The following is a 20,768-nucleotide window of genomic DNA, read 5'->3' as shown; positions in this document are numbered from 1 at the left end:
GATTAAGAAAAAAACATGAAATACAGCACTTTATCATTTGTGTTTGGTCTCTTGAACTTTAACCATGCAAAACAATGGAAATCTCTACGATGCTTCAACCAGGAGTCCATTGTTTGCATTGTCTAGGCGACAGTGACTGACGGATATGCTTTGACTCGTAACGGACGGGGTTCAATTCACATCAGAATGTGAGATTTTGGGAGAAATGAAATGGTGTAAATCTAAATGTAAATTCAGTTTATGAATGTATACTTACATTTGATGAATTATACTAAATATTTATATAATATTATATTTATATTATTTTGTTTAAGGATATTTTAAAGAAAAAATAAAAAAGATATATGTTTTCAAAACATTTCAGGTACCCCCTAGAAAGCCTTGAAGTACCCCCAGGGGTACACTAGCCCCCATTTGAGAAACAGTGCACTATACAGTTCAGAGCTTTCTCTGTAGCGGAGGCCCTTTACAAGGGCTCCACTTAGTGAAGTTAATGTAACCTTTATTATCATGAATTATGTCCTTGTAAAGGCAAAAACAGTTGCTCTGAATAGGACGACCTCTCAGAAACATCAATCATGTGGAACCTAACTGTGACTGAGCTGTACGAGAGCCAAAGCAGAGCTGTTTTGTTTTCTTTCCTGCTGTCTACAAGCTGATAGCCAACTCTGAGCAGACAGTTACAGAGCCTGTGATTGATACTTGCTTCTCTCTTTCGCCCTCTGTCATAGATATTGATGAGTGTAACAGTGGGGACAACTTGTGCCAACGCAACGCCAACTGTATCAACATTCCAGGCAGCTACCGCTGCGAGTGCTCACAAGGCTTCAAACTGTCCCCCAGCGGGGCCTGTCTGGGTGAGTCCAGCCTGCTTGACAGGCCTTACAAGACTTTCCCATCTTAGAATACCGGAGTACAAGACAGATGGAAAGTTGGAGTAATGTGAAAAACAGGAAATGGTAGTCTGCTGAGTAATTCTTACACTTGTTGCCTGTTATTGCCTTTTTAAATGCAACCAGTAAGAGCTTGAGCCTCTATGCATTCATATGACTCACACACTGGTTTATCGCCATGACACTTAACCTTACATTCTAAAGGAATTACAAATCCCAGTATATCTTCAGATGTGGGGTGTACTTTTTTCTCTGAATGACTGCAGATTGTGACCTACCTGTTTATAGTTTCACTCATTGTCCCCACATCCTCCCCAGCATGGGTTTTATGACCCTATTGGTCTAGGATTAATTACAGTTGTAATGTAATCATGAGTCAAATTCTCTCTTCAATATGTTAAGACTTTAGACCAGGGATCCCCAACCCTGTTCCTCAAGGACCGTTGTCCTCCAGGTTTTCCAAGTGTTCCTGGTGGAACACGCCTGACACAGACTCAGACACGCTCTGCACATGTCTGCTAAATACACACTGATTTGAATCAGGTGTGTTGCAGCTGGGAGACTTTGAAAACCTGCGGGACACCGGTCCCTGAGGACCAGGATTGGGGCTCCCTGCTTTAGACCATTCCTCTGCTGTGTTTAATGTATTCATTTCCAGTTCCCATTTAGACCTAATACACCTATCTGAATAGGGTTCACTTACATCCCAGTAAAGCACTGGCAGTGGTTTAAAGCTCTTTCCATTATTGTTGCCTGATTTACAACAATAATAACTACTTCACACGAAACCATTTTTATTTTTCCTTGTAAAAGTTAGGCCCAGTTTTTGTGTCATGGTTTTAGGTTTTCCAAAGTTCTAGTGGACAGATTTAGGCAGTCCACTAAAATGTAGATTTCAAAAGCTTATTTTAAATGAAGCCTTAGGTTCAAATAGGTACAAATAGGTGTAAAATACAGATAAAAGAAGTACAGCACAGTAATATGGACTAAAATGTGTAAGAGTTGATGCAGCAGTTGATTGTATGAGAAATAAATTCTACTTTTTTTTGCGTAATAGATTTAAGATGTAAGAACCAAACCAAGAATTATAAACTTGCATATGAATATAACACGACATTAACATTTCTCATATACTTTATTTCCTTCCAGATCGTAATGAATGTCAAGAGATCCCTAATGTGTGCAGCCATGGACAGTGTATTGACACACAGGGCAGTTATCGCTGCGTCTGCCAAAATGGCTTTAAAACCACCGCGGATCAGACAATGTGCCTGGGTGAGGACTGCAATCTGAAAATACACAATGTGATTTATTCATATATTTATAGAAATTTGTAACCCAACAGTTGCTGCATAACATTTACATGTTGGTTTTTTAAAATATTTTTTTATGATGTGTATTTCAGACATCGATGAGTGTGAAAGACAGCCATGTGGTAATGGCACTTGTAAAAACACCGTGGGGTCCTACAATTGTCTGTGCTTCCCCGGCTTTGAGCTCACACACAACAATGACTGCATGGGTATGAATAATGTAATATCAACACTAGTCCCCTCTAAAGTCGAAATCTTGACAAGACTTTAGCTGACATATGATTACAAATGAAAACATGATGCCATTGACTGTGTCAGGAATACATAGTACCAGATATTTAATAATTATCAGTCTATATTATTTGTGTTTTATACACAAAGTGCTGTAAGGCAAGAGGAAAACTATATTCTTTGAATTCTTTTTCACCTGACAGACATAGATGAATGCATTGCCCTTCAGGGCCAAGTGTGCAGGAATGGACAGTGCATCAATGGGCTTGGTTCCTTCCAGTGTCTCTGCCATGAGGGTTATGAAAACACACCTGATGGGAAGAACTGTGTTGGTGAGTCACTTCAATAAAAAAATCAGATTGGGGCTTACAGTATGTATATCATTCCTATCGAGTATTTGAGTACACAGCCATTACTATTCTTGTTTTGCACAGATATCAACGAGTGTGTGAGCCTGCCAGGGACATGCTCTCCAGGAACCTGTCAGAATCTGGATGGCTCCTTCAGATGTATCTGCCCTCCTGGATATGAGGTGCAAAATGACCAGTGTATAGGTACAACACACACTTCAGTACACTATACTGAACTGTCACACTGGTTCAATGTAGCGGCTGAAGTTTTGGTTTACACCTTTATTTCTGTTTGCAGTAAGACTTCTACATGAAGCATATGTGTTCAGTCTCTTCTCTCCTTCTTATCACTGCCCTTTTACGGCCATCTCCCAGATATTAACGAGTGTGATGTGGAGCCCAACATCTGCCAATTTGGAACCTGCACAAACACCCCCGGCAGCTTTCAGTGTTCCTGCCAGCCCGGATTTGTACTCTCTGACAACAAACGACGCTGCTACGGTGAGAGCAGGATTTGCTGTTGGAGGATATCATCGCTGACAGTAGAGAACACACAAGCTGCTTACTGTGTCACAGAAAGCAGCAGAATCATTGAACTGACTGGATGTTTTATTCCCCTTGACAGACACCAGAGAGAGCTTCTGTTTTACCAAATTTGAGGCAGGCAAATGCTCTGTTCCCAAAGCCTTCAATACCACCAAGGCCAAATGCTGCTGTAGCAAGATGCCAGGAGAGGGCTGGGGGCTTCCCTGTGAGCTGTGCCCACAAGAGACCGACGGTGTGAACTGCAGACACACAGTTTCATAAAGACATCTATGTACTCACGGTGTAAATGGTAAAATGTTAAAATGAACTGTTTTCTGGTCATTCCACAGCTGCTTTTGACACTCTGTGTCCCTATGGCCACGGGGCCCTGCCCGGACCAGGGGATGTTCGTGAAGGTAAGTGCTGCAACATTTGTCTACCTCTTTAAATATAAAGAAAACTTGGCAAGGGGAGTTTGTACAAATTTGAAAAGACAGATTAATTGTTCTTTGCTGTATTTAGATATGAATGAGTGTCTGGATAACCCTGGAATCTGCCAGAATGGCATTTGCATCAACACAGACGGCTCTTTCCGATGTGAATGTCCTTTTGGATACAACTTGGATTACACTGGAGTCAACTGTATTGGTGAGATGGTTGCTTTGATTAAATTACGTAAAACACACATTTTCAACATATTTCATGCTTTGTTGGAGCCAAAGACTAAGAACTAAGCATTGTAGTAATATGTCATGAAACTGTTGCAGCTATGAATGGAACTAGTGTATAAATAGATGCTGGGGGTCTGGTTATGTGTAGGAGCTGTGACTGCTGAGGTTCTGTGTATCACCAAATGCAACATGTCTTAACACTAGATTATTTCTGTATTAAACTGTGATCTGTGTTTGGATTTAAGCTACAATTTTATGTTTTTTTTCTGTTAAATAACAAGAAAATGCTTTGACTTCTACTGTCTGGTGTTTTCAGACACTGATGAGTGCTCCATTGGAAACCCATGTGGAAATGGAACTTGTACCAATGTGGTGGGAGGTTTTGAGTGCTCATGCCAGGAGGGCTTTGAACCAGGACCCATGATGACTTGTGAAGGTCAGTGGGTCACACATTCTAATGGCCGCTTGTACAGTAGCAGTTATTTCCATAGTGATGTAAAATAATGGTAAATTAAATTGTCCTGACTTTCTTTTTGACTCAAGACATCAACGAGTGCTCCCAGAATCCTCTGCTTTGTGCTTTCCGTTGTGTCAACACGTTTGGTTCCTATGAGTGTATGTGTCCTGCTGGTTATGTGCTGCGAGAAGACCAACGCATGTGCAGAGGTGAGTGTGCAACACGTCAAAACTTTTACCTTTTTAATTGATAATAGTTTTTTCTAAATTGTCAGTAATTCTTTAGCGTACTTAAAAAAAAAAAAACATTGGAGACTTAACAATTTTAGCTAATTATCTCCTGTGATTGCCTCCTGCATAGACCAGGATGAGTGCTTGGAGAAGCTGGATGACTGCATATCAAAAGGCATGTCCTGTAAGAATCTGATCGGCACCTTCATGTGTATCTGCCCTCCTGGCATGCAGCGGCGACCAGATGGAGAGGGATGCATGGGTGAGTAAAACCGCTCCAGCCAGAGAAACAGGTTACAGAACAGCACAGATGTTGCTTCTGTACTCATCCCGCCATCCTTTGCTCTGTACTCCAGACCTGAATGAGTGTCAAGCCAAACCAGGCATCTGTAAAAATGGGCGCTGTGTCAACACAGTGGGAAGCTACCGCTGCGAGTGTGATGGCGGCTTTGAGCCAAGTTCAACTGGAACTGAATGTATCGGTGAGATAACAACTGCTGAAGGCACACATAATCCCCAAGTCCTCAACAGACCCATTCATATATTTTCCTCTTTTCTTTTAGATAACAGGAAGGGCTACTGTTACACAGAGGTTCTGCAGACAATGTGTCAACAGTCATCAACAAACAGGAACAGTGTGACCAAGTCTGAGTGCTGCTGCAACGCTGGTCGAGGCTGGGGGTCACAGTGTGAACTGTGCCCACTGCCAGGCACTGTACAGTACAAGAAGATGTGCCCGTATGGACCTGGCTACACTACAGATGAAAGAGGTGAGGACAAAAAGTGATGCAGAGTACAAAACTTCACTTTAAATATCCTCCTTACTCCCAATAATCCCGGTTAGAAGAGATGAAATCAAAATTAAAGCTGAGTTCAACGTGTCTCTGTTATTCCAGACATCAATGAGTGCCAGGTGTTGCCAGATCTGTGTCACAATGGACAGTGCATCAACACTATTGGATCTTTCCGTTGCCATTGTAATGTAGGATACAAGGCCGACTTCACCGCGACTTCTTGTGTTGGTATGGCTGATCTCTGTCCTCTTGTCTTTGTCTCTCACTCTCACTTTGATTAAAAGTTTTTGTAATTTAAAAAAAAGTTCAATCCAGTCACATCCCTTTGATTTTAATTTACTTTGAACATTTAAGGTGGCACAGCTGCTCACATTTTGCTGTGTGTATTTCAGACGTGGATGAGTGCACTCTGTCTCCAAAACCCTGCAACTTCCTCTGTAAAAACACAGAAGGGAGCTATCTGTGCTCCTGCCCCAGAGGATACACCCTGCAACCCGATGGAAAGACCTGCAAAGGTAAATACAGTCTATCTGTAGCAGCATCCAGAAATCATGTCAGCATCTGTGGCTTGTTCCAGGCTCTGTTTTGTGCACAGCTAAATACACCCATTAATATCTAATGCACCGACTGTATGATTTTTTGCTGCTATGTTTATAATCAAGCTCTGTAGACTTTAATTAGTTTTCATACATATGAATTTTCCACTAAGATTTGGACGAGTGTTCTACAAAGCAGCACAACTGTCAGTTCCTGTGTGTTAATACCATCGGAAGCTTCACATGCAAGTGTCCTGCTGGTTTCATGCAGCACCAGACGGCCTGCATCGGTGAGTCCAACGCCAGATCTGTACATTACACCAAGCAACAATAATAGTAAATTAAACACTATAAAAACTAGCTTTAATTGATCATCTGTTTTCTGTTCCTTTCAGACAACAATGAATGTGCAGCTCAGAACAGCGTGTGTGGTTCCAGAGCCTCTTGTGTCAACACACCTGGTAGCTTCAACTGCGAATGCTCCAAAGGTTTCTCCTTGGACACCACAGGGCTGGAGTGCGAGGGTGAGCAGAAGCATCTGCAAGGATCAGCATCCCTCACTTAGAAGTGGTTCGTTCATGTGGTCTGCTTATCTAAAAGTGTTCCTTTCTATTTCCCTCAGATGTGGATGAGTGCAGCAGTAACCATCGCTGTCAGCACGGCTGTCAGAACATGCTGGGAGGGTACCGCTGTGGTTGCCCACAAGGCTACGTGCAGCACTACCAGTGGAACCAGTGTGTGGGTGTGTAACTGTGATTTTGAGTTTTAAAGCTTTACATCATAACTGTAATCAGTATGGACACACCACTGGGTGTATCGCAGAGGTGAGCAGGGAAATTTACGATGGCATTTCCGAAAACTTTTTTGGCTCTTGTGAAACTACATCAGGTATATGTTTATATTCGGTATAAATTAGCTGCACAGTGACACATTTTAAACCAAAACTGATGGACTTTCCTTTAATAACAACTCATGGAAGGATCGCATCAACTTCACAAGTTATTATACGTATGTTCTACAGGTGTCATGCTGTATGAACTACATCCAAATCCTTTTAAAACAGAGGTATAAAGGCCATTTTTGCCTTGTTGAATAGGGATTTTCTGATTTTCAATTTTCTTTCTCAGCAGCTATAGGATTAACACCTTCCTGCTTGTGTGCTTCTAAACTCCCCTCATTTCTCCCTGCAGATGAAAACGAGTGTCAGTCCGGGACGGTTTGTGGCTCTGCCTCCTGCTACAACACACTGGGCAGCTTCAAATGTGTGTGTCCCTCTGGCTTTGACTTTGAGCAGAATGTTGGTGGATGCCAAGACGTGAATGAATGTACCTCAGGCACAAACCCCTGCATCTACGGCTGCTCCAATACTGACGGAGGCTATCTGTGCGGCTGCCCTGGAGGCTTTTACAGAGCGGGACAGGGGTAAGGAAGATGACATCAAGCAGATAGTATTTCCTTTTTTAAAAAAGACAGAAAAGATTCGGCCCTAAAAACTATTTTATGACATTTAAAGTGTTGTTGGTATTTAATCTGACTGTTTGTTTCCATGCAGTCACTGTCTATCAGGCTCAGGTTTCCCAGGCCAGCTTCTGGAGGGTGAAGATGACGACAGTTTGTCGCCTGAGGCCTGCTATGAATGCAAAGTCAATGGAGGTGGAAAGAACGGACGACACAAGCGTAACGCCAATGAAAATGAACTCAACCAGGTAAATGTGCTGACAAACTGCTCCTTGGCGCTTGTCACAGCTTCTGCCAGTTTTACAATCTAAAATGAGTTGCTGTTCTTTAAAGTGTTCAGTCACCCCTTAATCCTTATCCTCGCTGTAGGAGCCGACGGTGAGCATGGCCAGTGTGGACACCCAGACCTCCATCCCCATGAACCTCTCGCTGGCCTCGCTGCTCAACAAAGAGCCTTTACTGGAGCTCCTGCCTGCCCTGCAGCCCCTGGAGCACCATGTACGTTACGTCATAACCCATGGCAACTCTAACGAACACTTCCGCCTGCTGGAACGTCGCGACGGAAAGAGCGTGCTCAGACTTGGTAAGAGACCACCTCCACCAGGATCCTATCGGGTGGAGATTACTAGCCTGCCGCTCTTCGGGCCCCGTCGACTACATCAGCTGGAAGAACAACATGACAGTGACTACCTACAAGGGGTGATAGGAGATGCCCTGCGCATCAAGCTCCACATCCACCTGCACTGAGCTCCGACTGTGCATGCAATCCCCGCTCTGGACTGAGTTTTAATCTTTAATCCAATAACTCCTCCACCTTCTTCCCCCCCTACCTACATCCCCTTACAGGGCTGTCAAACCACCAGGGGGAGATCAAGGGCTAAGAAAGACTGAGTCCATCAGCTCAACTCTAATCAGCCAAACTCACCACTTTGTTACTGTTCAAGTTAGCATATGTTCATGTTTTGTGCTTTTTGTCCTTTTTTTTTTTTTCTTACCTTGACTCCACTCCTATCTGACCCAGCACTCATTCTTCACAGGGGGCCTGTAGAGGAGATAGCAGAGAGGTGCTTATGTGCTTGGACCCCATCATAAAGTAAAAACAGCAAATAGAAGGCACTTTTTTAATAGGAATAACAAGAAATTACTCTGGGCAGGAAAGTGCTTTGAGAAGTCTTTATGCATCATGCACGGTCATGTTTAAACCCCATATGGCTGCATGTTAAACTTTCGCCCTGTTTGATACTATGAAAGAGTGATAATAAGGTTCATAATAACTGGTCTAAGGACTCTGCCACCTCTCTGTGATCTTGTAAAAACAAATCAAAACACTGGGGATAAAGGTTTGTCGTGTTTTGCCCCTTTCAGTATTGTAGTATGTCATTTTAATGTATTTGTGCTGTTTGAAAAATGTTAACACGAAGGACTGCAATATTTACACAGCATTTCAGGTTCTTTATAGTCCATAGCACTCTGTTCCTTATGGCTGGATTCCAACCAAATGTCAGATCAGAAAACATCACGTCTGCTGTGTTCTGCTCTGATGTGACTGGTTTTTGCCTCTGCCTGTGAGCAGCGCAAAGCAGGGATTAGCGTGTTTGCATGTGTGTGCTGTCATGTTTGGTTACCTCAGTACCTCTTTCCGAGTATGGACACCATGCTGTGATGCTGACTTTAAAACAAAAGAGGGTGCTAGTGTCCCTCAGCATCCATCATGGGCAGGGAAAACACCAGCTAGTAGCTCATAGACTTTAAAGAAGATAGATCAGGTCACGTTTGTATTTATCCACTAAGGGATTTTGACTTCAGGTGCACTGACTTTGGACCTGAGAGCCAGCTTTTTCATTCAATGGAAAGTTTTTTTTCTCCCATATCAACCATCAAAGGCTTTTAGCTTCTCCTAGTTTTACTACAAACTCTCAAATGCTTCAGGAGAAAAGAGCTGTAGCCGAGATTAAGCTGACTTAAATCGTACTTCTTTGACTGTACTGTTCTGTAGCTCGTTGTCTGAGGACTGAGCCATGTTTACAACACAATGAGACACTCCTGAGTGGAGCAGCAGTCTCGTAGGTACATGACATGTGTTAAACTGTAACTAAAAGCAGTGCTTTACAGTGTCTGGGCACGCACAGGTGAACAAGAGCTTCATGGGAAAAAAAAAATAAAATAACGTCAGGTCATACTTCATTACTCGTGGTTATGTTTCTTTTCTCTCAAAGAGAAAATCGGTGCTACATGATTCCATCTCTTACTTTTTACAAAGAATGTGCAGTCTTGGATCTGGATTGCAAAAGTTTTTTTTTGTGTTTTGCTAGGTTTTGTGTTTGTCTGTTTCTGCCCGAGAAACCAATATTATCAAACTCGCTTCTTGACAATTAAATTGTATTTTTTTAAGTGAAATGTAGATTTTTCTTTTAACGGTCACCTATGCCCCCCTCCAAAAAAAAAAAAAAACCCAAAGCAAGACACCATCATTGCATTTTTTTTAAAACCATTTTAATACTATTTCAGTTATGGAAAACAAGACAAAAACAAACTCATTATCAGTTTTTATCACACACAGGGAAGTTTACACTGTCTGTACTGTGCCATAAGAATCTATGCAAACTTGCAAACCCTCCTGGGATCTATGGTGCTAAAGGATATTCTTGTTTTTTTGTTTTTTTTTCTTTGTTTGTTTCTTGTTTTTCTTCTTTTTTTTCTTAAAAATCCAGAGTTGCTGCACTGTACCATAGTCTACAGCAGATCATTTTTATAATACATAAGCATTTTCTAACCGGAGAACCTTTATTTACTTTTTATCTTTGAAGTTTTTTTGTCATTTTTCTTGCATTTGACATTTTTTTGCTTACTGTATCCCAGCTTCAGTGTCACACTTGAATTTTGTCATAAGTGACTGTTTGCAGCAAAGTCTTAACTACTCTAAAATACAGAAAAGACAAGAAGGAAGTTCCTTTTTAAAATAAAAAAAATAAAAAATAAATAAACATGACTCCGGGTGATACCAGAGTTTAACTGAAAGCTCATGACAATCCTGCAGTCCCACCACCACCTGAAGATCAATGAATAAATCAGCCACGATTAAACATCATGCAGTGAAGAAAACCAAAGATTTTTAACACCGAATAGCAATCTGTTAAATCAATGATTCACTTGATATTGTAAGCTTCTTTCCAGTGACAATCACAGCAATAAAATATTGTGGGTTATATTTTTAAGTCTTGTCGTCTTGTCTTTTTTTTCTCTCCCCAAGCTAATAAAAACAGCACAGACATCACCATAGTAAACATCAGTCACTTTTATTTCATTTCAAACATGAACAATGCAAAGTCTCCACACTGTTCAACTCCCGGCTCAAATCAGAAAAGAGAAATTGAGGAAGAAAATATTATCATTTCACTGTTTTAATCCAGTGTATAAAAAAGAAATGTCAGAAAAATACAATCACAAAAGGGCAGACCTTTCAGCTCTGCCACCTTCTAAAACAGGGTCGCATGACTACCTCAAAAATCCACAGTCTAAATACTGGTTTTCCTAAGAGGAGACAAAAGGATAGCAAAAAGGAGACTCCAAAACTTGAGCCTAGAATAGAAAAATACAGCTTTTCTTTTGCTTCATCACCACACTTGGCAGGTAGACAAAAGCAAACGACACAAGCAGTCAACGTAAACTCTACTTGCAGTGATAAGGGAGTATGCAGTTTCAATATGGCTTCTCAGATATATTTATACACGATACCACACACAACATAAACACAAACACAATATCATGGAAACTACCTGCTTGGGTCTTTGAAAGCATCTGGAGCTCAAGTGCTATATAGAGGATCAGAATCAGCACAACCAAGTTTCTGCTCCTTGATCAGCACTTCTAGATGCTTCGCATTGGACCATGGATCATTAAAGGGGCATCTGCTTGTGTAAACGCCTTCATTTGAGCTCTGCCTGGGAGTGTTCTCAAAAATGAAGCTTTGAGGTTGTGAGAGACGTTCCTAAAATCATACAGTGCAACACTGACAAGAACTGGGCTGAAAAATAAATTTTAAAAAAACAAAACAGGTAGACCTTCAATGATGTTTGGAGTAATAACGTGTTACAGTAGGTCAGGTTAAGGCAACTGTGCAGGTCATGGTTTCTGTCCTTTGTGGTCTAAAATCTGAGCTTAAGTGTCTGCCTTGCAGGATGAGCCTCTGGTTGTGGCTTCACACAGTCCTGCAGCTTCCTATTTACACCAATAAAACAGCAACAAATAACAACCTCCCTCTTTAGTCTTCACACAAAAAAAAAGAAATTCATGATTTGCAATGGACATGTTCTTTCTTGTCTACAACCAGTTTGTTACCCTACACAAGTGCATAATCAAACTGACCCCTCTCCAGCCCCTCCTTGTGGTCAGTCCAGGATGATGCGGGCATGCGGCTGTAGGGGTCCAGCAGAATCCTGAAGCACCTGACCAGCAGGAAGACCAAGAAGAGCAAGAGGAGGCCTACAAAGGCCAAGGCGGTACGCTGTTCTGTGTCCACTCCAACCAAAGCCAAAGGGGGGCCGCTGCTGCCGCCGCCAGGACTGCCAGGATAGGAGGAGCTGGGCGGGGACAGCAGCAACTCATAGTCAAGTGTGGGCACATCGTTCATCCTCCACGGGGCCCGGAGACAGGGCTTACACACTGAATGGATGGTGGGTGTGTTGGGTGGAGGTGTGGAAAAGGAGGGGAAGGTGTTCATTGGGGGTGATCTTGAGAGCCTTGTTTTCCTAAGTTGGCAGGTAAGTACAAAGACGTTGACTGAATTTACTGGGATTTATTTGTCTAAAATGTGTGTTTTCTGGTCATGGTACACATTTCCCTCCAGTGAACACCTGATGCTGTCAAATCTAGGTCAGTCAAAGTGATGTGAGTCAGACAGATCTGACCCTAATCTATTCAGACAGTGTGACAGACACACACACACACACATATGTACACACATATACTTCTCAATTAATATGGACTACTTTTTTTGTGTCACACATTTGAGTAAGTGACTAAAAATTCTGATGATGCTGTGTAGCTTCCTTTTTTTTGAGTGGCCGAGCCTCAGGCGGTAATTTTTCTAGTTATCAGAGTCACTCTGCCACATCAGTTCTCATTTCCACTCTCAATCAGAGCAGACAGGGCATGACACGACCTCCTGCTAATGCAAACAAACACACAAACCTCTCTGATCAGTGTCAAGGTCAGTGTTCTCCCAACAAGTTGCTGGTGTGCAGATGGACATGGATCACCTAGTTGAGTTCAGCTGTTTAAACGCATATCTGGGTGCTTGTGCCACTGACAACGCTATCCAGAGTGTCTGCAGAGTCCAGCAACCAGGCGCGTGTGTCGTTGCGTGTGTACATGTGTGGATGTTTGTATGCAGCTAATTAGATCCAGAGGTCAGCCGATAAATGGCCCTGAATATTAAACAGCACATAACCTTTTTGTGATGCTGCATACTAAATGCAAAGTTTTCCCTTCATCCTGCTAGCTGGAGTGTGTTAAGCGGGTCAGAAGAGTCAAATGTTGAAAGAAGTTTCTTCCACCTTTTTGCCTTCAGGATGACTGTTTTTTTTGTTTTTTTTTTAAAAAGTGTGTCTCTTGACAAGAAACCCAACAAGAGGTGGAGAATGCTTAGTGAAGCTATGAGTTTATCTGTTAGGTAGGATGATGCTTCACTTCAGTCCTGAATGTTTATGATGCTTTCCCAGCAGTCTTCGTGAGTAAAAAGGGTGTTAACAGGCAAATAATCACCAGAAGCTCCTGGTTACGCTGAGCCAGCAACCCCCACCTAAAGGAAACAGAAGCATATTGTCAGAAAATTTTCCAAATGAATCAAGTTAACAAATATACATGCAAACATTTTGCAGTTAAATCTGCTTTGGATCACATTTACATTGTTTTCAGTGTGGATCATAACAAGATGAAGCTATTCCCTCCTCGTATCTTTACTCAGCGTGTGATTATTACAACCCTCTGCTCACTAAATAATGGTGGCATTAGCCTTGTGTGTGGAGAACATTTTACCACCACCTCCTGTAATGGCACTCAATTAGGAAGCAGATTATGGCATCATTATTGCCGCATTAGGAGTAATGAATGCATGATTATAAACACTGATACCGCATTACCTCACCCCCATTTTTCAGTACAGTTTTACAGGGGGGCATGTGCTCCCTTGTTGACCCCCTTTCCTTCGTTTGCTCACATGATGTAGCGGGAAGACAAAGTACTGCAGAACCTCATTAATAATCTAAAATCACATCTCCTGTGGCAGACCAGGTTTCAAATCATTGAGGGAATGTGATACATAAGCCATTTACACCTGCTCGCCCGTCTGGACGGGTGATGACCGGGCTATTTGTTTAGACAAATGTGGTGCCAATGGATATGAAGAGCATTGTGTGTCTGTGTCTGTGTGTGTGTGTCTTTCAATGTTTAGAGAGACAAAGGCAAGACCATGCAGAGGGAAAACAGAAAGATAAAGAGAAACTTATAAAGATGGATAGATGAGGTAATGATGAATGAGCAGAGCAGAAGTTTGTGTGGTGAACGGGCAGTGCTACAGAGGACAGCGAGGAGAGGTTCACTGGCACAGACTGGACTGCCTCTCCTCTGCATGACCATGGCAAAATGCCTCCTCCATACACTGCCTGTGTCTGCCTCTTTGTCCTGTTCAGTTCAAAGGTTTTCTATCTGCCGCTTCATCAGCCAGTGTCTCCAGGGTGCTAGCTGCACCAGGCTGGCTGGCAGCAGGATGACACACACGGGAGTAACAGCCATGCTACGAATGAATGTGCATTTCTGCATGTGTACAAACACACAGCCTTTGTGTGTGTGTGTGTGTGTGTGTGTGTGCACGTGTATGTCTACATGCAACTCCAGATATTTACTGACTTTCAGCCACGTGACACAAAAAATCACATAAAGAGTTTCACATTGAAAATTCTTTACAACTTTAGTCAGTTTAAGTAAAGAAAAGTTTTGAGACACAGCTCAGGGTCAGGAGCAAGGAAAGATGGTGGGACTGGATTATTGCAGATTTTGATCAAGCTAAACTGATTCCAAAGGCAAAATGGAAGTCAGATGAAGGAAACAAGCAGCAACTGAATGGCTGCACCAATCTCATCATAATGTCAATGGACTCAAAATTTTAGACCACAGAAAAATTTGTGCCCAAGTGTGGGAAATAATTCTTAAATCTAGAAATATACGACTGAACAGGTAAAATGTTTTTTGAGGGTATGTAAAATTAAATACCTGGAAAATGCATGTGATGGCTGCCATTTCTAAACGGTTGAAGGTTTTTCTAATCATATTTAAATAACACACTCATGTTCCTGCATTGCATTCTGATGGTTGTGTTGTAGGACCTCGCCAGCCATGATCTGGGTGGGTCCTGTGGTGGCAGCCTCCGTTGTCATGGGTGGGCGTGCCCCCTAGTGTGGTTGGATCCCCAAGACATCACTTCTCTTTGTTCCCCTGCTTTTGTGTATAGTGTAATCTTCTGCTTTCTGGTGTCCATTAAGGGGCAAAATTCAAAATAAGATTGTGTTGCAGAGGATTTGAAGCAAAGTTTGTACCATAAAGTGATGCAAAATTTCTCAGAAACTGTATGTATCGTAAATGTCAAGTTGGTTTCTTAAGGGTTAATGTGTGTACATGCTCAAAATGTACAAATGGTACTTTTTGACTTACCCTACTTTAACAAAGGCAATAAAACAAACAAAATCAATAAACTACACTTTTCTAAAAACACATGTAATATGGATATGACAACATGTTTAAAGTGGAACTATTTTGTACATTTCGGGCTGATTTATTTATTTTTTCTAAGACCAGAAGGACTGGGATTGATCGAGTTATTGTCACAAATCGCTTTATTTACTTCAGGCCGACCCTCTCCGTAGGCTGTCAGATCAGCCTGTGGGCAAAACGAGTGGATTGAGACTCTTCCGCATTAAGCCCCGCCTCCCACCACTGCACTACATCAGGAGCGTGCACCGCAACTGCTTTTGCGGTCATTGTAACATCTCATAAACAGAAGGCTTAGGCTCATATGAACTCAATAAAAAAACAAAATACAATGTCAACACATAGCATACAGCCCTACATGTTGGAATCTGAATCAGACCCTGAAAACGAAGTGGAAAACAGCAACCTACAGCAACGAATGCAGCAGGATGTCTCTCTTTGGTAAACTCACCAGCCATCGTTGGAAATAACTTTATCCGACGTTTACCACCCGCCTGATGTATTTGTACATGCCCTAGTTAACCAGTAGAAGGTAACCAATCACCGAACCTTATCCCCCGGGACGTCACAAGGATTTCAAAGTAGAAAAAACCGTCGCCATGGAAACCGAACGGAGAGAGTGCTGGAACTCAAACTCAAACATGCGTTTAGGTGATTAAAAAACAGTGCCGTTCATATGTCTGATGAGGATTCAACACTGTAACACTGTAGAAAACTCAGAAAACTCCATACTCCAAACTCCAACAATACCATAATAGCCCCCCTTTAACACAAACACAGAACCACAGCAGTTACAGACCATGTATTTATAATTCATAAAAACATGATAACATTTCAAATGGCATCGGACAACCCTAACGTGAATGTAAACAGTGCAGTTTACTGAGTTGTAAATGTTAATGTGATCACACATACACAATGTAAATACATTCGCTAATTCTATTTTTTGTCTTTTAATGTGTTGCATGACAAACCTATATGTGTAGATCGTCACTAGTGGACAGTGATGAAGTGCTCCTGTCGTATCATGTAGAGCACATTGACCAGGGAAACATACTTCTACCTGTTGATCAGCCAAAACACAACTCAATTTACATTGCAGATAAAACTCACACACTGTTATCACACCCAGGAGGAACTTAATGATGTAGTGAGTGCCTGATTTCTACATTTCTCTCTCACCATCTCTTTACTTATGAGGGAGAAGGATAAAAGACAGGATGGGGCCTAAAAAAAATTGAACTTTTAAAAAAAAAAAAAATTGATTTATTATTTACAGCTAATTTCTGTAAATATAATAGTTTATTAGGGAAAAAGGAACCTAAAGTGACACAAACACAATACTTCCTCCTTTGCAACAAGCTGTCAAAAAGTCAGTGACCTGAAACTTCAGCTGTGAGCCTTGAAAGGTGTGTCTGTGTGTGCGTGAATAAGTAATTGGGAGGTAGAGGGAGGACAGAGATTGCTCGGCTTGTTTTCTTCCTTGTTAAATCTCACTCCCCACCATCACCCTCCAGTAGCGCAGACATACACACACAAACATGCACACACTATCACCCATCAGACTCACCATGCCGTCTCTCTTCCAGCACACCACCACAGAGCACCAAAAACTCTCCTGTGATGATGGGGAGTGAAGCAGGTACTCGTCAGACTTTATTGAAAAGCTCTTAAAAGGATACTTCTTATACATGCACTAACACACACACTCACATATATTACAACACAATTCACTGACACCCAAAAATACACAATGGCATAAGCATGTTCTGACTCTAAATGTGGTCGTAACATTGTGTGTGTGCGTGTGTGTGTGTATAGATATATGCAAATGAAAATGTACACTGGGCTGTATCTCTAAAGAAACACATTCAGACAGTGTGTGTGTATTCACTCCCGCCCATTCTCCACAGAGCCATTTGTCAAGCTAATGTTGAAAGAACTCATCAGGGTAAATGAAATGAAGACGCGTGAAAATAATTTAGTTACCTCTCAGGTGACCAAGGTGTCACCTTTTCTCTGCTCCATTCACCTCCTACTATCTTTCACACACAGGCACTGAGGTGGTTTGTGCTATTCAATCTACAGTTCAATCAAGTTAAATTACTACTGCTTCACTGTGGAGTTGAAAACTCAATATTTCTCACATTGTTCTGTTTCAAATAGTAATTTAAGAAAGCAGTGGCGACATAAATGGGATCACTTGTCACGATGACCCTATGGAGAGTTATTGCCTAAATCTGCAGGTCTTCATGGCCTTGGAGCTTTATGGCAAGTTTAATTTCATTGTTCTGATTTTTCTGAGCTTGAGTTCACTTTCGCTCCGTTCAGGCAGTGCAGGCAAGTAGATTTAAGAAATGAAAAACAAACAAACATATCGACTTATCAATATCTGCTCTGCAACAAAACAGACATAGTAAGAGATTAGCTAGTAAGCATTAAGAAAAAAAATATATATTTTACATTACAGAACTTAGGATGCATTTAAATTACATTAAAGGCTCAGTTATTGCTTGGCCTGCTGTATGCATCTTTTGGAACAAATGTGGGTGGCATCTCACTATACAGATCTAAATCACACGTCATTGATTCAAACCAAACGTGTTTTTTTCAAAGCACATATTCTTAAATGTCCTTTTCCTTTAAAAACCATGAACAGCTACCCCAGCCAGTCTCCACAAGGCTCAGAACAGAGACAGGCTTGATTTGTTATTATTTATAGCCAGCGTAAAGCCACTCTCTGAAAGTAATTAGACTTTAGAAAACAAAGAGAAAGGGAGGAAAAGAGCACCAGTGAACGGGAGATGGAGAAAGAGATGGTAAATGTTGGTCTCAGCCTCAGCCTGCAAGGAATTGAATTAACCCTTTCCAATTTGCTGGTTATAAAGATAAAGTGGAGCTGAAGAAAAGGCAGAAGGGATGCTGCAGGTAATCCACCAGCTCAGTTGGGTATCCCCATCACATCAATATAGAAGTTATGCAGTTTACAAGACAAATATCCAGCAGTCAGATGACATAACTGCACATCATCTGCACATATTTCCACATGAATGCATGGAGGGAAAGACTCCACAGAAAATGCATTGATACCATCTGTCATTAAACTATATCAATATATTGGATTTTCTAGTGTGCTTGACTTGATTCATCTGACACCTCAGGGAGATTGCACCTGCAGTGGCAGTGGCTAATGAGGACAATACATACCAGGTCACCTTGAGTTGTGTACAACTACAAACACTTTCTTAATACTATTATATGTGTAGCTGTAACTGCAGCTCACAGTGGAACTTTTTTGTACACTCTCTTAGAAAAAGGAGTTAAACGTTTTCACATACACACGAAACTTACTTAGATTTACAGACCCAAACATATAGTATAGCAGGTATTTTTAGCACCTGAGGGATACAGAGTGTCTGTGGAGTCATTCTTTTTACCCCTGGCTATTATCTCTGCTCACAGCCAGCCACGTCCTCAGACAGCCCCAGTCAGTTAGGCTGGCAGACTGTCGGCTGCCACAGTAACAGTGACAAAGTTGGGCAATCAAACACTCCGCATTTTCATCACAGCTGGTTGTCTCTTTCATGCATGAATGTGCACAAAAAGCAAGGAGTCAAACATAAAGATCCTGCTCTTGTACTTGGCATACTGTACATACAAAAAGCAAATAAGACAGCTGAGCTTTTAAAAACAAAAAGATCCAGAAAAATTTCAGTGATACACTATATTAGGATCTCCCGAAGAGCCTTGTACTTTGTGTATAATTCTTTCATATCAGTGACTTCATACTTATTTTATAAGAACCTTTATTGTTAAGAAGGAGGGATGGGGATATAAAGTAGCATGCAACAGTGTAGGTAGGGTTAGGCAAAAACATTAGTTTCTTTGTTTAAAAGTTGACCTAATTTTCATTGCAGTTAATACATTCATATTTTTAAAACAAGCTAAACAAAATTAAACTTAACATGAATCTTTGCAGTTGTAGTTGGTAAGACCTTCATTGAAAGTAAAATTAAAAAAAGAAAGAAATATATTTGTAGACAGCTTTCAGGTCTTATGAAGGGGGTTTCAGTTACATGTCTGGGGTCATGAAAAACTTTCGTCCTGATTTTTTGACAGTGTTTAAAGATGCACTGTGTAACTTTCCAAACAAAACACTCCTCGTTCCCAACTCGTTTGATGACACTGACATCTGTTATGTGCATTTCTGGAGCTGTTGCTGGCCAATGGCATTTCCCAGCTGAGAAACTAAACTGCACAACTTTTTCTTCCAGGACGGCTCATGATGTTGCAGCAAAGTTTCACTTTCCGCACTGAGAAACATGCCAGCAAATGGATATAAACACACCTGCTTTTTTGAACATGCATCACCACTGGTCCAGGAAAGAAATGCAAGAATATATCATTATCAGATGGAAGAGAGTCAAAAGAAAGAGAGAAAGGGAGAGAGCAAGGAGATAAGACAGGAGTCAAGTCAATATGCAAAATACCTGAAGGATGCAAGACTGATACTGAATTAGCTGTCGACAGGGTGGCATGTCACTGAGAAAAGCTGCTAAGGTTCTATAATGCATCTTTAAAATAATTACTTTGTTAAACAAGCTATCTCTTGTTCTTGTTTTCTGATTTTGTTCTCAAATTTGTTGAACTCTTTCATCCTTCCAGCAAAATGTTTCATTTTAAATCAGTAAGACTTTCTTTTTTTTTTTTTTAATTACTTTTACAACCTTAAGAATTTTTGAGTTTGTACTTTCACTCAAATGCAATAGTTATTTCCCAGATTTTCTCCCTCCTGACCCTCTTGATGTTGTTTGGAATATAATCTTTTTAGGACATTAGAGTTGGAATTGATCGGATCAGCTATTGACAGACAAGCACAGTAATCTGCAATCAGAAAGGCATTGAGTGAGAATGTCATGGCTGTTATTACATTGCAGTGCTTTCTAAAGGGCAAGAAGACGCGGTTAAGTAATATCTAGGCCTGATAGCCTCAGACTGATTCAAGCATCTGAAGACATTGTGGAAAAGATGCAAGGCTGTCTTTTGTCAATATTACATTTAGCAGTCATCAGTCACAGCGCTCAATATGGATCCCTGTAAGAAAAACAGAGTCTTGGTCTAAAAACACCCACATTTTCTTTCAAGTACTCACAGTGGAGGATACTTTCCTATGGATGCCCAAACTTTTGCATCTCAGGATAAAGGAAAAGACAAATGGAGCTGGAAGCAGCCGAAGGAGCAAAGGGGGAAAACAGGCCCCTTGTGGTTTACAACAGCAACGATGCAGCTGAGCAATTCCATCTTCTAAGCTCCCTCCCATTTATCATGTTATCACCAGCCCAGATGAACACCTTTTTCTTTATCAGCATATTTAGGAGTTGTTACTTGAATGCACCTGCATTGGATGTGAGAGAAGTCAATATTCCAGATCAGGATTCTTTCTGCACAAAACAAACCTTTTACTTGACCTAAACAAAACAAGGTTTCCTAAGCAGCTGAAATCTTTCCATGACAATGACACACTTCTCTGAGAGAGAAAAAAAAAA

General features: G+C 41.3%; 2 protein-coding genes across 2 annotated transcripts in view; one reads left to right on the top strand and one right to left on the bottom strand.

The window, feature by feature from the left end:
* fbn2b (fibrillin 2b) overlaps positions 1-10,555 on the top strand; it is a gene marked incomplete at its 5' end in the record, with an annotated part of 59,269 nt that extends 48,714 nt beyond the window's left edge. Inside the window, 22 exons of the mRNA XM_079245097.1 lie at positions 732-857; positions 2,043-2,168; positions 2,299-2,415; positions 2,641-2,769; positions 2,872-2,991; positions 3,163-3,288; positions 3,413-3,565; positions 3,663-3,728; positions 3,835-3,960; positions 4,300-4,419; positions 4,527-4,649; positions 4,801-4,932; positions 5,027-5,152; positions 5,234-5,440; positions 5,567-5,692; positions 5,857-5,979; positions 6,174-6,290; positions 6,396-6,524; positions 6,623-6,742; positions 7,191-7,422; positions 7,553-7,706; positions 7,828-10,555. Coding sequence (XP_079101223.1) covers positions 732-857; positions 2,043-2,168; positions 2,299-2,415; positions 2,641-2,769; positions 2,872-2,991; positions 3,163-3,288; positions 3,413-3,565; positions 3,663-3,728; positions 3,835-3,960; positions 4,300-4,419; positions 4,527-4,649; positions 4,801-4,932; positions 5,027-5,152; positions 5,234-5,440; positions 5,567-5,692; positions 5,857-5,979; positions 6,174-6,290; positions 6,396-6,524; positions 6,623-6,742; positions 7,191-7,422; positions 7,553-7,706; positions 7,828-8,205 — 3,176 coding nt within the window. The 3' untranslated portion in view covers positions 8,206-10,555. The remainder of the gene's footprint in view (positions 1-731; positions 858-2,042; positions 2,169-2,298; positions 2,416-2,640; positions 2,770-2,871; positions 2,992-3,162; positions 3,289-3,412; positions 3,566-3,662; positions 3,729-3,834; positions 3,961-4,299; positions 4,420-4,526; positions 4,650-4,800; positions 4,933-5,026; positions 5,153-5,233; positions 5,441-5,566; positions 5,693-5,856; positions 5,980-6,173; positions 6,291-6,395; positions 6,525-6,622; positions 6,743-7,190; positions 7,423-7,552; positions 7,707-7,827) is intronic.
* Positions 10,556-11,797: 1,242 nt separating this feature from the next.
* ctxn1 (cortexin 1) lies at positions 11,798-12,178 on the bottom strand (the record flags this gene model as incomplete). The annotated part of the gene is made up of 1 exon (XM_079245104.1): positions 11,798-12,178. One exon carries the CDS (start codon positions 12,176-12,178, stop codon positions 11,798-11,800), a length of 381 nt encoding a protein of 126 aa, XP_079101230.1.
* Between the last annotated feature and the right edge of the window lie 8,590 nt (positions 12,179-20,768).

The sequence above is a fragment of the Telmatherina bonti genome (genome assembly GCF_933228915.1).
Source record: "Telmatherina bonti genome assembly, chromosome: 8".
In the NCBI taxonomy this organism is placed as follows: Eukaryota; Metazoa; Chordata; class Actinopteri; order Atheriniformes; family Telmatherinidae; genus Telmatherina; species Telmatherina bonti.
The sequence above is the reverse complement of the archived record's forward strand: the minus strand, read 5'-3'. Positions and strand labels throughout refer to the sequence as shown.